Below are 13705 nucleotides of genomic sequence, written 5' to 3' on the forward strand. Positions count from 1 at the left end.
GAGAATAGGACCATGTTTTATAATTTAAATAATGGAATCATTTTTTTAAAGCAGATATGATTTAAATTTTGGCAAAATTTGGAATCTTTTGACTTTTTCTTAAAGGAAAAATTAATCCTGGAAAATGAGACTATTCTCATTTTTAAACACCTGTTTCCTTTTCCTAGTAGCATATTAAATGTAGCAGTGCATGATTTTTCTTTGTGTTAGTGTTTATTTGTTACATTTGAAAAAGTGGAAGGTATACTTTGACTTTTGTAGAACATGTCATAAGCTATTAGAAAAAAGAAAAATTGAAAGGACCTTAGGAAAGAATTAATTTAAAGGACCGTAGAATGTCATATGTTTCTTTCATCTTTAGTTAGGACCATCCTAGAAAGTAAATATTCATGTGTTTATTGTTTGTTTGGGAGGTAATAGTGCGGGAGCGAAAAGGCCTAAGAAAGCTACTTCTAACCAAAACATAATTCTTCTAAAAGCAGAGCATCTGATAAAAACTTGCCTTGCTGACAGTTTTGAAGAAACATTTGAAGAAAGTTCAGGAAGCAATAAGGTGAACTAATATTTAGTTCTGGAGACCTAATTCTGACTAGCCAGTTTTGGGATGTTCTCCTAACTTTGGGAGAAAGTGACTGTCATATTGGAATCCCTAATAGTAAATGAAGAGAACCATAGACAGATTCTCCAGACATTAGGGTAACTTATTGAAAAAAATATTGAGAGAAAAAGATATAGGCAGATGATCAGAGACTCTCAAATGGAATATGGCTTAAGGGAGATGGAAAGTGCTTAAAAAACTTCTACCAGGATAGTTAAAAATAATTCCAAAGGAATGGGAAAGGCACAGGCATCTTTTTAAGCACTTACTAATAAATTACTAAGCCAGTAAACATGCTTGCACAGTGAGGTCACTGATGAGCCGTTTTTAAAAGAAGTATTAAAAAGATGGAAGAAAGGACTCAATCAAAGAAAATTCAAAAGAATGCAGTGAACCTACTGTCAGAATGTCCTGAGACTACTAAAATTTTTATTATATATAATAATATGCTATACTTGGAGTGAGAAGATCAGAAATAGACTCAATCTTGTGAAGATAATGTATCATTAAGAGATGACAGTAGGTGGAAGTATTTGAGTTATTTTGCTTTTGTTTTTTTTTTCTGAGGAGAATGATGTTTAAACTGGAAAGACTAGAAGCAACATCATTGTTATAGGCCAGTGACTTTGACTTTGATTCCTGGCAAAATTCTAGAACTCATTAATAAAGGGATGATTAGTGTGCACCTAGAAAAGAAAGAGTAATCACAAAAAGTCTGCATGGCTTTATGAAGACCTGGTCATGTCAGACTAGTCTCATTGCCTTTTTTTGATAGGGTTACTAACTAGATGGATAGCTCAGGGGAGAGAGATAGTTATTCTTATGGACAAGATGGAGGGATGTGAGTTGAATGATAGTAGACTTAGGTAGATCTAAAAAGTAGTTATCAACAGTTTGGTGTCAAGATAGACAAGTGGTTTCACTTGGAGGACCCCAAGGATCTATCCTTGATCACATGCTGTTAAACTTTTTTTAGTGACTTGATAATCGCATAACTGACATGCCTGTCAAAATTGCAGATGGCACAAAGCTGTGAGGGATAGCTAAGGTTTAAATGACAAATTTAGGAAACTTCAGGTATTTGTCAAGAAAGTTTTCAAGTAAAGAAATCTCTTTAATTTGAACAAAGGATCTCTTTGATACTGTGGAGAGCTACATGGGAATGCTTTCCTCCAATGTAAATCAATCAGTTCCTCTGTGACTTAGATAAGTCTTGGGGAGTTATCAGAGGCACAGGCAAGTGAAGTGACTTTTCTAGTCATCAAGTAGGCATTGGAGGTGGGGATTCAAACCTAGGTTCTACCACACTTCACTACTTCTCTTGAGAACAGGGTACCCTTCTTGCCCAGATCTATGAAAAAAATGAAATAAGTGATGTATACAAAACAATTCAAAGTTGAAAAAAGTAGAATTACAGTCAGTAAATATACATTCATTAAAATTTAAACAATACACATACTTCATTTTCCATATATCCTATATATTAATGCACAGTCATAAGGATTGGAGTAGTTATAATGTCATTTATAAATTACCTTTGGGATGTGTACGTGTGTATTTCTCATTGTCAAGTTGGTTAAACACAATTTTGTGGGTAACACTGGCTATGTTATATGATAGCTAGGTGGCACAGTAGTTAGTGTTAGACTTGGAGTCAGATACCTGAGTTCAAATCCTTCCTGAGACACTGACTAGCTATGTGATCCTCTGCTAGTCACTTAATTTACAAGTTGTGCGAATCAAAAAAGATAACATATATAAAGTGCTTTGCAAACCTTCAAGTGCTAGAAAATGCTAGCTATTATTATTCTTGTTGTTATTAGACAAAATTTGGATTCCAGACAACTATCCATAAGCCCAACTCAAGAAGATTCTATTTGACAGGGTATCTGAGTAGACCTTTAAGTGTAATAAAGCCAGGTGTTTGATTTTTCTGCTAAGTAGCCTGTTGTAAAGGACAGACAAGGCATTGGGTTTTGAATCAGAAGATCTAGGTTCAGATCTCAGATCTGCTGCTTTATTCTTTGGTATCCTTGGCCAAATCAAGTCAATAAGCATTTTTTAAGCACCTAGCCTACTATATGCCAGGCTCTTGGTAGGTCCCTTAACCCTTGAGGGCCTGTGTAATAACATCATTAACAAAAAGCTATTGCTAAAGTTGGATATGGTCTCTAGATTCTCTTGCAGAGTTGGTGCACTGTAGGTACTACATACAGATATTGTTTAAATGTCTTATTAACAATGCATTTGTAGTTTGTACAATTTCACCATGTGTAACTGGTCCAAATGACACATTATCTTTTTTCCAGGGATCTAGCTAGTTTCAATTTCACTGGGAGTTGTTGTTCAGTCATTTCAGACTCTTTGTAATCTCATTTTACAAATGAACCGAGGTAAACAGCATTTAGTGACTTGCCCAGGGTCACATACCTAGTAAGTGTCTGAGGCCAGATTTAAACTCAGAAAGATGAGTCTTCCTGACTGCACTCCCAGCCCTCTATCCACTGTGCCACCTAGTTGCCCTTTTTCATGGGTACCTTTTAGCAAAGGTGTTTGTTTTATATTAATGACCATGCTTGTTCCTTATTTTGCCATACCAGTGGTTATTTTTATTATTAATCACAGTGTTGTGAAGGTTGAACTCCTATCTCAGATCATCACTGGATTTTACTATATTGTTTTAGATGAGAGAAGAAATTCAGTTGTTATATTGAACTAAATTCCTTTTTTGATTAAGGGAAAATAGGTATATTACAAATGTTCTACTAATTCAGCTTGACCTTGCTTTGCACATAAAAATATTCCTGAAAACTTATGTGTAAATTAAGTATCTTCATATCAAATCATAAATACCTGTTTGACCTCCATTATAATTTTAGAAACATGTTCCTGTGGGAGAAATGGCACCACTGTATAAATGTTAGGATTCTTAAATGTGATTTTTATTGTTTGAAGTACTATATTCAGTTTAGGGTACCACATATTAGGAAACATGATCTAGCTGGAGCATGTCCTGAAGAGGGCAACTAGAATGGTGAGAAAATGAAATAATAATATGCTGTATGAGGATTGATTGAAAGAATTGGGAAAGTTTAGCTTAGAGGATATCATTGGAGTAGCAAAGTGGTATAGTGGGAGTTCAGTGGAAGACTAAGTTCAAATCTGGCCTCAGACACTTTCTAGCCGTGTGACCCTGGGCAAGTCATGTAACTCTCCTTGCCTCAGTTTCCTCATCTGTAAAATGAGCTGGAGAAAGGATTGGCAAAGTACTCCAGTATCTCTGCCAAGAAGACCCCAAATGGAGCCACAAAGAGTCAAACACTGAAAAATGGCTGAACAACAGTCATGACAGATAGTACTTGAAGAGCTGTCATGTTAGATTTGTTCTGCTTAGGCTCAGAAGGTAGAACTAGAGTGAGGGCTAGAAATTACAGAGAGATCAGAGGAGCGAGCAAAAGTATTTTCTGCTGTTGTCAGATTATACTAGAATCTTGTTTTGTATTGGGTCCCACATTTTAGGATAAGATGGAGCATGTCCAGAGGATGATGTGAAGACAGGAGCGGCAAATGCCGTACGTATTATAAGAGCATAGATTCAGAACTGGAAGATCTCTTAGAGGTCTCAGGATCATAGATTTAGACCTGGAAGGGATCTTAGAGGCTGTCTAGTTCAGCCTCCTCCTTTAGGAAATGAGGATACTGAGGCCCAGAGGGGTGCAAATGATTTGACCAGTCATAAGTGTCAAATATGGGACTGGAACTTTAATTCTCTGACTCCACATGCTGTGATCTTTCTACTATGTCACAGCAATTCCCAAAGACCAGCCTGGAAAAGAGGCACTTGGCTGAGGATGGGAATGGGGAGGGTAAGGGGACACAAAATTACTGCTTTCAAGTATTTGAAGGGTAGAGGAGGCATCAGCCTTGTCTTGCCATTTGTCAAGAGGCAAAACTAGTACCATTGTGTAGAAATTACAAAGAGAACTATTCCCCAAAGTGGAGTTCATTGCCTGAGGCGGGAGTCAATTTCTCATAGTCTAGGGGTAGCCTGGTGGTTCAGTGTATAGAGCAGGTGGCCTGGAGTCAGGGAGAACTGAGTTCAGACCCAGCCTCAGATGCTGACTGTGCCCCGGGCAAGTCACTTCTCCTCTGTCTGCCTCAGTTGCTATAAAATAGGAATAATGGTAGCATTTACCTCACAGGATGGTTGTGAGATAATATTTTTAAAGCACTTTGCACAGGGCCTGTGTTTAAGCATAGAAGGCACTTAAAAAAAGCTAATTCTACCTATTCCATTAAGCGAATGCTAGATGACCATTAATATTAGGGTTCTTGTTTGGGTTGGACTAGATGATCTGAGAGATCTCCAAAAGTCTGTGTTTTAGAAAGGATTATGTACATATACATTTCAAATGGTGAAAAGTGTAGAGAGGATGTCAGTTTGGTCTGTATGTAGTAATAGGAAACAAAGTAGGAAACAACTTTTAAAGCAGTAAATGAATGAATGAATAAAAGAACACTTATTAAACATTATGTACCAAGCACTATGTTAGGTACAAACGATACAAATGCAAAGTTGAGACTGTGTCTGCTCTTAATGTCTTAATTGGAGGAGACAGCACCTAGGGGAGAGGTGGCTAGGGAGGGGTTGTTTTGGTTAGAAATATAGAGATGGCAATGGAACCAAGGTGGAATTGATTAGCAAGGAGTTGATTATCAGCATCGGTATTGATTTGATTATGGTTACAGAGTGGGAAAACCAAAGGGTAAGGAAGGGGACATTAGCAAGGCAAGAAGATTGGCTGGGGTACAATGTGAAACACAACTGGGATCAGCTGGGGTTATGCATAATAGACCATGTGATGCACTCACAATTCAGGACCCTGAGAGGGTTAAGTTATGGTTTCTGGTTCAGAGAGTCCAGAAAAAGGATGCATGTGCGGGTCCAGTAGTCTTGAGGGTATGGTGGCAAGGCAGAGTGAATGTCCAAGGGGAATGGAATGTAAAGCTAGTCTAGGACTGACCAGATATATATTGTGACATTCACCAGTCGAGGAAAGTGTAGGCTAAATAAAGACCACATTGTTTTTGTAATTTTAATCTACTAAATATACTTTATTTACAGGTACTGGCTATTCTAGTTAATATTTTTGGAGGAATCATGCGGTGTGATGTTATTGCACAAGGTATAGTCATGGCAGTAAAGGATCTGGAAATTAAAATACCTATTGTGGTACGGTTACAAGGTGAGTATTCAAGAAATTTTAAATTTATTACATGATCTATAATCTCTTGAAAATCATTATCCTAGATAGCTTAGCATATTGAAAAATGTAGGTGCTTTTAAGTGTGAGTTCCTTATGAAACAACATTATATATGAATACAAATGTGTAGAATTCATGAAATTATTTCACAGTGTCATTTTTATAGATCCTTAACTTTTATGAAATTTGTGAATTAACATCTTGATTTTATTGTCATAATGTAACATAAACAGTAAGTTAAGGCTTTTGAGATGACTTGTTTGATTATAAACTTTTAGATTACTTGACTATACTATGTCTTGTCTCAAACAGTTTTGCTTACAGAGTGTATAATGACAGGAATTCTAAATATTTATATAGACATTTGAATACATTTTTATATTTGATTCTTCCTCAGGTACACGAGTTGATGATGCCAAAGCATTGATAGCAGATAGCGGACTTAAAATTCTTGCTTGTGATGACTTGGATGAAGCTGCTAAAATGGTAAGCAGATGTTAATGATCTAAGAGTTGCAGAGTATATAAAAATTTTGTAAAAGCTTTGTCTCTTTATATGTTGTGGAAAATACTGGTAATTCTTTTTCTTTTTTTGCTTTTTGGTGGGGCATTTGGGATTAAGTGACTTGCCCAAGGTCACACAGCTAGTACACGTGTCAAGTGTCTGAGGTCGGATTTGAACTCAGGTCCTCCTGACTGCAGGGCCGGTGCTCTACTCACTGCACCACCTAGCTGCCCCAATAACTCCTAATTGAATTTCAAAAAAAAAATTGTTGGCACAGTATTAAATTCAGTATTCTTCAGTGACATAAGATAAATATTGATAATTCAGTGACTGTTAGTGGCTTCTGTTAAGTCAGACATTGTTTAGTTTGGAGTAGTTATGAACTTAGAAACCTTATTTTTCTGGCTTTTTCCCCCCAAAAAAACATGAAAACAATAGAATGATCATGGAGATGGCAGTGGAGCTGAAGCAAAGTTGATTAGCAAATCTTGTACAGTAGCAGTGCCAGTATTGATTTGATTATGGTTATGGAGTTGGAAAGCCAAAGGGAAGGGTGTGTATGGGGGGCATTTGCAAGGCAACAAGATTGTGTTTGTAGAAACAGAAAGTTTGTACAAACTATAAAACCCTGGTTCTGTGGCAAGTGAATAAAGGCTTCTGGAGAAAATCATGCTATTTTCTCTTTCAAGTTTTTAATATGAAATATCACACAAACACAAATACATATTATATATGGTAGCCTTTTGGTATTAAAATAGCTTAAATTCCTCTTTTACCTCAATTTTTCCCCAACATTGTTTATTCTTGTATTCCATAGGAGGCAGAGTGACATAGTAGTGTGATCTTTTAACATGTCACTTAACCTCTATGTGTGTCAGGCAACTTCCTGTAATTTATCTACTAAATCATAGATGGATTGAAATTTGCTTTGATGGGAGGTGTTCTCACACTGATGAAATCCAGTGCTTAGCCCAGTGCCTGGCACATAATAGGCACTTAATAAAAGTTTATTATTGATTGATTTATTGAGATTATGGCATATTTCATTCCTTTAGGTTCCCTTAGATGAGCATTATATGTCTTTCAATAAATTTTAAGTGTTCATTGGCTAGATTAGGTTGGGAAATTCTGAGCTGGAAGATTTATATATTTTTTTTAATTGACTTTAAAAATTAACACTTTTAGATGTAAGATATAACCAAGATATAACAACCATTTAGTATAAGTTAGAAGCCTCTTTGGGTGGTGGGGCATATTCTATTCTAATCATGTAGCATGGTGTTATAGCCAGAGGGTCTTATAGTCGGGAAGACTTGAGTTGAAGTTGTTCCTCTGATAACATACTGGCTGTGTGACCTAGGGCAAGCCACCTTCTCGGTGCTCTTGGGCAGTGGTGTCAAACTCAAATAGAGAAGGATCCCTGCTGGCTGTATATTGACTTAGAAAGCCACAAATTCACATTATCTTTGTTGGATTGTATTTTTACTTATTTTGTTAAACATTTCCCAATTACTTTTGAATCTGGCTTGGCTCCATGAGTTTCACACTTCTGTTCTAGGCAACTGTCTAACATAAGAAGTTGCTTTAGTGTCTGGAGTTTCCACTCTGGAGTTCCCCTCTCAGGGATGAAATCATAGGTTTGAAACCTCTATTACTCTCCCTCCAAAATAATAATCTCCTACATTGTTAGATAATTGTTTTTGCTATACTTGCTTCTTGAATAAATCAAGCAATAAGCAAAAATTGTAACCAGTACTCTGTTTCTTAGATTATTTTCATTTGGGGGAGTTGTAATAAAATCAAATAAAGAATCTGATGCAATTCGCTAGGTAAATTCTTCTCCCTTGTCTGCTCCATGTTAGATAAACATCTGACCTTATAGAACATTTCTCTTATTTCTGAGCTTATGTAGTTCTTTGGAGCTCTGTGGCTTAACTAGTCCTTTGTAGATATTCTAGGATGCTTAGTTTAGAGCAGAGTTGCAGAAGAAGCTTGAAAACAATATAGCCTATTTATAGAATAGTGGCTGTTTGCAAATAGTTGAATAACTAAGTCTGGTAATTGAGAGGAGGTTAAACTTGATGCTTCAGGTAGCTGGGAGCCATGTGAAGTTTTTGAGCAGAGTAGTGACATGAAGTATTTCAGAAGTGATATAGGATGGATTAAATTGGGATAAGCTGGTAATAGGGAATGTAATTATTGCAGTAATCTAGACATGAGATAACAAGAAGGCCAGGGAATGGCATAGTGCACTTTTGCAAGAGTACTGATTTACAGTGAGCACTAATACTGAGATCATAGAGGGAAAGACAAGGGAAGAAGAATCAGCACGACTTAGTGACCACATTTTGAGTAAAATAGAAAGGAGGAGAGATGAGCCAAAGGTAACAGTGAGGTTTTTAAATCTTGTAGAATATTGGTATTATTTTTTTTTTGTTCTCTGCTGTGCACTTTTTTTTAATTTAAATTTATTTATTTAACATATTTGGTTTTCAGCATTGATTTTCACAACAGTTTGAATTACAAATTTTCTCCCCATTTCTACCCTCCCCCCCACTCCAAGATGGCTTATATTCTGGTTGCCCTGTTCCCCAGTCAGCCCTCCCCTCTATCACCCCCCTCCCCTCTCATCCCCTTTTCCCTTCCTTTCTTGTAGGGCAAGATAAATTTCTACGCCCCATTGCCTGTGTATCTTATTTTTTAGTTGCATACAAAAACTTTTTTTGTTTTTGAACATCTGATTTTAAAACTTTGAGTTCCAAGTTCTCTTCCCTCTTCCCTTCCCACCCACCCTCCCTAAGAAGTTGAGCAATTCAACCTAGGCCACACATGTATTATTATGTATAACCCTTCCACAATACTCATGTTGTGAAAGGCTAACTACATTTTGCTCCTTCCCAACCCATCCCACTTTATTGAATTTTCTCCCTTGACCCTGTCCCCTTTCCAAAGTGTTTGTTTTGATTACCTCCACCCCCATCTGCCCTCCCCTCCATTAACCCCCCCCCCCCCCCCGCCTTTTATTTTTTTTTTTTATCTTCCTCCCTCTTCTTTCCTGTGGGGTAAGATACCCAACTGAGTATGTATGGTATTCCCCCTCAGGCCAAATCTGATGAGAGCAAGATTCACTCATTCCCCCCTCACCTGCCCTCTCCCCTCCTCCCATAGAACTGCTTCCTCTTGCCACCTTTATGCGAGATAATCCACCCCATTCTATCTCTCCCTATCTCCCTCTCTCAATATGTTACTCTCTCATCCCTTAATTTCATTTTATTTCTTTTAGATATCTTCCCTTCATCTTCAACTCACCCTGTGTCTGCTCTCTCTCTTTTACATATATATATATATATATATACACACATATATATACATACATATACACATAGATATATACATACATACACATTCACTTATATATATACATAAACATATATATATATGCATATTCCCTTCAACTACCTTAATACTGAGGTCTCATGAATCATACTCATCATCTTTCCATGTAGGAATGTAAACAAAACAGTTCAACTTTAGTAAGTCCCTTGCAATTTCCGTTTCTTGATTACCTTTTCATGCTTCTCTTGATTCTTGTGTTTGAAAGTCAAATTTTCTATTCAGTTCTGGTCTTTTCACTGAGAAAGCTTGAAAGTCCTCTATTTTATTGAAACTCCATATTTTGCCTTGGAACATGATACTCAGTTTTGCTGGGTAGGTGATTCTAGGTTTTAATCCTAGCTCCATTGACCTCCGGAATATCGCATTCCAAGCCCTTCGATCTCTTAATGTAGAAGCTGCCAGATCTTGGGTTATTCTGATTGGGTTTCCACAATACTCAAATTGTTTCTTTCTGGCTGCTTGCAGTATTTTCTCCTTGATCTGGGAGCTCTGGAATTTGGCAACAATATTCCTAGGAGATTTCTTTTTGGGATCTATTTGAGGAGGCGATCGATGGATTCTTTCAATTTCTATTTTGCCCTGTGGCTCTAGAATATCAGAATATCAGAATAATTTCCTGAAAGATGGTATCTAGGCTCTTTTTTTGATCATGGCTTTCAGGTAGTCCAATAATTTTTAAATTATCTCTCCTGGATCTATTTTCCAGGTCAGTGGTTTTTCCAAGGAGATATTTCACATTGTCTTCCATTTTTTCATTCCTGTGGTTCTGTTTTATAATATCCTGATTTCTCATCAAGTCACTAGCTTCCACTTGCTCCAATCTAATTTTTAAAGTAGTATTTTCTTCAGTGGTCTTTTGGACCTCCTTTTCCATTTGGGTGATTCTGCCTTTCAAGGCATTCTTCTCCTCATTGGCTTTTTGGAGCTCTTTTGCCATTTGAGTTAGTCTGTTTTTTAAGGTGTTGTTTTCTTCAGTGTATTTTTCAGTATTTTTTTGGGTCTCCTTTAGCAAGTCATTGACTTGTTTTTCATGGTTTTCTCGCATCCTTCTCATTTCTCTTCCCAATTTTTCCTCTACTTCTCTAACTTGCTTTTCCAAATCCTTTTTGAGTTCTTCTATGGCCTGGGGCCAGTTCATGTTTTTCTTGGAGGCTTTGGTTGTAGGCTCTATGACTTTGTTGTCTTCTTTAGGCTGTATGTTTTGGTCTTCTTTGTCACCAAAGAAAGAATCCAAAGTCTGAGACTGAATCTGGGTGCGTTTTTGCTGCCTGGCCATATTCCCAACCAACTAACTTGACCCTTGAGTTTTTCAGTGGGGTATGACTGCTTGTAGACTAACGAGTTCTATGTTCTACGTTTGGGGGGGAGGTGCCAGCTCTGTCAGAGCCGCACTCCTCCTTCCCCAAGGACCCCCAGTCCAGACTGGGCTTAGATCTTCAGCAGGCTGTTGCACTCCTGCTCTGATCCGCCACTTAATTCCTCCCACCAGGTGGGCCTGGAGCCGGAAGTAACAACAGCTGTAGCTGCCCCACCTCCGCTGCCCCCAGGGCTGGAAGCCGAACCCTGAACTCCTTCCACTCCCGCAGCTTTTCCCACTAACCTTCTCCACAGTCTTTGGTGTTTGTGGGTCGAGGGGTCTGGTAACTGCCGCAGCTCACATATTCAGGGCGCTAGGGCCCCCTCCTCCCGGCTTCTGGTCTGGATGGTCCACGCCGCTCAGGCTGGGCTCTGCTCCACTCCGTTCCCAGCTCCCAGCTCCGTGTGGAATAGACCTCACCCAGAGACCATCCAGGCTGTCCTGGGCTGGAGCCCTGCTTCCCTCTGCTGTTCTGTGGGTTCTGCCATTCTAGAATTGGTTCAGAGCCATTTTTTTATAGTTTTTTGCAGGGACTCGGGTACGGAGCTCACTCTAGTCCGTGCTTACCAGCCGCCATCTTGGCTCCGCCCCCAGAATATTGGTATTATTAGCAGATTAACTTGAGGTGATAGGAGAATGAACATTCTCCTTGAACAAGAGGACACATCACGCGAACCTTTGGAAATAGAAGTTTGGAGGCCTAGGGGCTAAGTATTTATGACGTAATGGCCAGTAGGCAGAAGTGGGGACTCCTTGAGCCTAACTTAATTACATTTGCTAATGAATTTGGAAGTAATAACAAATTAGGAATAGCTCCTTATTTTTTTTGCAGCTAAGTCCAGGTAATGGCCTGACATAGAAGCTGGGTGTTTGAAGTTGAGTGCACACCTAAAATTATCTTTTCGAAAAAACTGATTATTTTGTTTGCTCTGTTTATGGAAACATGTAACTCACAAACTGCTTCATTTTTTCTTTCAGGTGGTAAAGCTTTCAGAAATAGTCACCTTAGCCAAACAAGCTCAGGTGGATGTGAAGTTTCAGTTGCCACTCTGATCTGGGACTGCGATGACTTACTGAAAGTGTTCAGTGTTCTATATTCTTTGAAATACTGTGTTCTGTGGGTTTTTTTCCTTTTGTGTAGTTGGAGGCTTTAATTGCCTTCTGGGCACACAAACTTAAAATGTCTTATTATCTACATTAATTTTACCATCTAGAATGGTCAGTTCATGTGAAGAAAGTATAATGCAGCAATCTGGTTTCTTTTGTTGCAGCCTCCTTCAGCTTTTGCTACAAAATGTCACTTGCAATATGCCTGTTTGTTATCATCAGATACAAAGCTTCTCGGTTGATAATAGATTCCTATGAATGCAATCTGAAGATAAACTTTTATTTCTTCTAGTCTTAGTGATAGGTCCAAAAATAGTCTCATTAATGGAAAAATGTATTGAAATAATGTTTTATATCAGAGGCGTTTATCTTCCATACCTGTCGAAAGACCTACCAATCATTATTTATAAGCAGTGCTTTCAAACACTCCCCAGAGTACCTTGTGTCTTTCAGTCAAGTGACTGATTAATTATTTGGACATTATATTTTAATCACTACAAAATACTTTAGCACTGAAAATCTCATGATTTTGTAGTGCTATTAATAAGCACTATGTAGTTTTGTATATGAACAAATTAAGCGTATTTACTGAGGGCTTAGCAAACAAAAGAATGCCAATTTAAGTTAATAAAAGTTTCCCAAAGTGGTTCTGACTACTGTTTGTTTTGTCAGCCTTTAAGTTTTAAAAAATAACTTAGACAATAGAAAGTCATGAATTCATCTTTGGCATAGGCAAATATAAATATTCCAAGGCAGCATGGTATAGTGGCTAGAGGACTAGTTTTAGAGTCAGGAATGATCTGGGTTCAAACTCCAATTGAGACACTAGCTAGGGGACCCTGACGAGTCACTCAGCCTTTCTCAGTCTCACTTTCCTCATCTGTAAAGTTAGGGATTTGGATTTGATGCACATTTATGGCCCCTTCCGGCTCTGTCTCTGTGGTGATTGACAGATCTTATGGACTTGGGGTGTTTGGGGTAAGAAGAGTCTGACATCATAAGGCCATGTGATGGTGACATTGAAATTCTGTTAATATTGGACCGTTTTATGGTGTGTTATGTTGTATGTGAGACAATATACTTTTGCTACTGATTGAGGGCAGTCTATGAAATATAATATTTATTTGTTTTCTATGTGTGTGTTGTCTTCACTCCTGAGCATAATGTTGCTATTTAACAAATGGGTATTTTGGAAGGGGATGTATAACTAACAGTTTTTTTTAAGTCATCTTGCAAGGAATGCCAGTAAATATTTTCTTATTTAAAATTTGATTGATTTCAGATGCTAACAATTTTGCCATGTGATTTGCATTGCTACTGCTTTGGTTAATTGCCCTCATAGCCCTTTATACTGCTTTAATGGGCATGAATTACGTAGTCAGTGTGACAAGTAGTTAGCATACTGGATAGAATTCTGGACTTGGAGTGAGGAAGAGTTGAATCAAATCTTGCCCTAGACACACACAGGCTTTGTGACC

The 13705-nt window shown here is 37.9% G+C and overlaps 1 protein-coding gene across 1 annotated transcript in view; it reads left to right on the top strand.

Moving 5' to 3' along the window:
• Window positions 1–13361, top strand: part of SUCLA2 (succinate-CoA ligase ADP-forming subunit beta) — a 49883-nt gene extending 36522 nt beyond the window's left edge. Inside the window, exons 9-11 of the mRNA XM_036745939.1 lie at window positions 5724–5844; window positions 6261–6349; window positions 12099–13361. Of these exons, the coding sequence (XP_036601834.1) occupies window positions 5724–5844; window positions 6261–6349; window positions 12099–12173 (285 nt within the window). The 3' untranslated portion in view covers window positions 12174–13361. The remainder of the gene's footprint in view (window positions 1–5723; window positions 5845–6260; window positions 6350–12098) is intronic.
• The last annotated feature ends 344 nt before the right edge of the window (window positions 13362–13705 follow it).

The sequence above is a fragment of the Trichosurus vulpecula genome, chromosome 2 (genome assembly GCF_011100635.1).
Source record: "Trichosurus vulpecula isolate mTriVul1 chromosome 2, mTriVul1.pri, whole genome shotgun sequence".
NCBI classification, from domain to species: domain Eukaryota; kingdom Metazoa; phylum Chordata; class Mammalia; order Diprotodontia; family Phalangeridae; genus Trichosurus; species Trichosurus vulpecula.